Source organism: Myotis brandtii, unplaced genomic scaffold (assembly GCF_000412655.1).
Source record: "Myotis brandtii unplaced genomic scaffold, ASM41265v1 scaffold1064, whole genome shotgun sequence".
Lineage (NCBI taxonomy): Eukaryota > Metazoa > Chordata > Mammalia > Chiroptera > Vespertilionidae > Myotis > Myotis brandtii.
In genome coordinates this window covers 440,273-443,610 of record NW_005353602.1, presented here as the reverse complement: position 1 = coordinate 443,610, position 3,338 = coordinate 440,273, and the positions used below count along the sequence as shown (strand labels likewise).

Genomic DNA, 3,338 nt, shown 5'->3' with positions numbered 1-3,338 from the left:
TCCCCCCTCCCCAACCCTGACACACCTCCTTGGTGAACTTCATGGTCTGCAGAGCCAGCTCCCGGGTGGGCGAGAGAATGAGGGCACGGGCCCCCGACTGAGCGCTGCGGGTCTTGAGCCGCTCGAACATGGGGATAAGGAAGCAGGCTGTCTTGCCACTGCCCGTCCGGGCCATGGCCACCATGTCTTTGCCATCCAGGATCACGGGGATGGTCTGGAGACGAATGGGGAGGGGAGGGGCGGGGCGGGGTCAGCTCCTGCCTCAGAGCTTCGAGTTCCCAGTGGAACTAGGGGACCTCAGTGAGGGGGAAGGGGCCTGTCGCCCAGCCCCGATCCCATTTTTGCCAACGCTCGTTTGCACACCTCCAGGGACGAACAGCTCACCACCCCCAACTCTTTCCATGGTTTGAACATCCTTCTTCAGATTAAGCCAGACTCTACCCTCCCTGACCACTGTTCCTCACTGCGCAGCCTCAGCAGGGAACAGCCTTAAATGGCAAAGAGACACAGGGTCGCATCTCCTCTCTGCTGTGCCCAACTTCCCCGACCCGTGAAACAGGCAAGCTTGTGGGGCTTCAGAATAAGAGGGACAGTAGATGTGACAGCTGGGACAAGGGGTGTCTATCAAGAGGCTGAGAGAAGGCCAAGTCCCTCATCCCCTCCTTCCAACCCCACCAGCCCTGCCCGCCGCGTACCTTCCTCTGGATGGGCGTTGGCACCTTATAGCCTTTCTTCATGATGCCTTTGAACACCGGGTAGCTCAAGCCTGGGAAAGACACGGGAATGACCAGGGGTGGAGGGAGCCCCCACGCACCCGACTATCGCATCTTTCCCCGCTGCTCTGAAATGCTATTGTCAGGCACTAAATCCCCAAATGTCTTGGCCTGTTCCTGCACCGGCATCGCCCCGAGTCCTGCTCTAACTGTTCTCTCATTGTGTCAGGCCCGCTGCCCCCATGAGGCCCTGACTGGCTCTGAGACAGTGTCTGCTGCCTCAGTGTGCCCAATACCTACCAGTGCTGGGCCCAGAGCAGAGCTCAGAGGGTGTGGTGACGCCCTGCTGCTACCCCACCCCCCACCCCAATTTCCCCAGATGCCTGGAGCACCCACCCATGGACTGGAAGCCTCCCGACTTCTTCTTCTTCTTGTTCTGGGCTCGCACCATCTCCCGCGTGTCCGGCTCCACGTCCGAGGTGCATTCCGAGGTGGGGAAGGTGGGCAGGGGCCTGCCAGGTCCCAGCTGGAGGGAGGAGCAGAGAGGCAGCATCACTCCAGGTACCACCAGACCACTGGGCAGGGAGGGGGGCTGTCCTGCAGCTGGTCTGCACCCCATACTAGTCAATGACTCCCCTGCCAGATCACGCGACGTCCCTGCTACAGGGCTCCCCTTTGACGGGGCCAGGACAGGGCGGAGGGGCAGACACACAGCCTGGTTTCAGTCCCAACTCTGTCACTTGCCAGCTGGGAGACCCCACACAAGGGACTTAATCTGCCCGGAGCCTGTGTTCCCACATCTGGGAAACGGGTGACGAGAGCATATGCCTCGCAGGGTGTTGTGAAGACTAAACAAGCAAGTGTGAAGCTCAGAACAGTGCCCAGCACAGAGGTGGTGATATCATCATCATCATCGTCAGGGCCTGTCATTCCAAGCCCTGGAAATTAACTCTAGAGAGCCCATCGCAACTAGACTTTTCTAAGATGCCCTGCCCTCCTCTCCTTAATCCGCTTTCTGACCCATCACCCTTACCCAACTCTGGTCTCTCTTGTGCCTGCCTCCTCTCTGCCCATCCAAGACCCCTTAGTCCCAGCACAGCTAACCCAGATGCCTCCTTTGGGGAGCCCTCTCAGACTACAGGGCTGTCCCCTCCCTCTCAGAAATAACAGGTATGGCCCGCTAATTCACTGTAATGATTGGAGCGCACACGGCTCTTACTCGAAGCCAGGTGCTGCTGCATTCACATAAATTAACACACTTAACCCTACGACAACCCTGGGAAGTGGGTGCTATTACTTTGTCATCTTACACAGAAGGAAACTGAGGCACAGAGGGATGACGTGACCTGCCCAAGATCACACAGACAGCAAGTGGGGGGATCGGAGTGTGTTCCTCCCACTGTGGCCCTCTATGGTCCCTGCACCATCTAGGCAGGGCTGCAGCCTGTCTAGTATAGCCTGTGAGCTAAGAGTGGTCACATACATTTTAAAAGACTGTCAAAAAATCAAACAAAAAAGACGGTGACCTTATAGGGCCCCACAAAGCCTAAAATATTTACCACATGGTCCCTGGAGGAAAAGTTTGCCAATCCCTGTTCTAGGCACATAACAACCAAGTCCTGGAACACGCCAGGGCCCAGCATTCTACTGCATGACAGAGCATATAAACATGTCATTCAATCCTTTCCAGGTCTGTAATCATCAGCCTTCTGCACAAGTGGAAACCTCTGTCTTCTGCAGATGTGGCTCAGAGAGGTTAAGCAACTTCTTCACTATCCCACAGCCTGTACAGGGCTGAGCCAGGGGAGAGCCCTAGTCTGAACCACATACATGGGCTCCTCTTTGGCATGTAGTACTCTGACCTCCTGTTCATTACCTTTAGCAGTTTCTCCACATTTACAGAGCACCTACTGTGTGCCAGGCTTTAGCTAGGCTGGGGAAACTGGGATAAAGTCTGGTCCCTGCCTTGGAGAAGCGTAGGCCTCTCTTCACATAAACACTCACTCATCTACTTACCCAAAGCTATTCCGTGCCTGGCACCGGCTGGGCACGGTGATGTGGGAAATAACGGGCTACTGCCCTCCCTTCCCGTTTGCATACAGCCGGCATTCAGTAGTAGAAACAGCACAGGCTCTGAAACCAGACAGTCCCGGGTTTGAATCCTGGCTTTCCCGCTCACAAACTGTGAGGTTTTGGTCAAGTTCTTTTACCAATCTAGGCCTCAGTTTCCTCCTCTGGCAAATGGGATGACAATACGTAGCTCACAGGGTGGTGTGATGATTAAATGATAAGGCTGGTAAAGCTCTTAGCACGGAACCTGGCACATAGTAGGCGGTCAACAAACTCAGGTTTAATTTATTACTATTAATTCCCCAGAGGTTTGGGAGCATCACTGTCCCAATCTACGGGCCTCGGCCTCCCATTAATTCAACCTCTCAAAAGAACCCCCTAAACTCTCCAAGTCAGAGCTTCAGTACCTGCACTTTTCATTGGACGAATGGGAACTAGGGCCCGCCCCCTGAGTAGGAAGTAGCCAATGAGAAGCGGGCAACCAAAGAGCCGACCAGGAAGGCCCGCAGGCCCCAGCCTTCGGAACGCGGTGACTCCGGCCGCCAGGACCCGGGT

At 55.6% G+C, this 3,338-nt stretch overlaps 1 protein-coding gene across 1 annotated transcript in view; it reads right to left on the bottom strand.

Moving 5' to 3' along the window:
• DDX54 (DEAD (Asp-Glu-Ala-Asp) box polypeptide 54) overlaps positions 1 to 1,281 on the bottom strand; it is an 11,075-nt gene extending 9,794 nt beyond the window's left edge. Inside the window, exons 1-3 of the mRNA XM_014541114.1 lie at positions 1,110 to 1,281; positions 696 to 766; positions 26 to 214 (exon numbers count right to left, since the gene is read on the bottom strand). Of these exons, the coding sequence (XP_014396600.1) occupies positions 26 to 214; positions 696 to 766; positions 1,110 to 1,266 (417 nt within the window). The 5' untranslated portion in view covers positions 1,267 to 1,281. The remainder of the gene's footprint in view (positions 1 to 25; positions 215 to 695; positions 767 to 1,109) is intronic.
• Between the last annotated feature and the right edge of the window lie 2,057 nt (positions 1,282 to 3,338).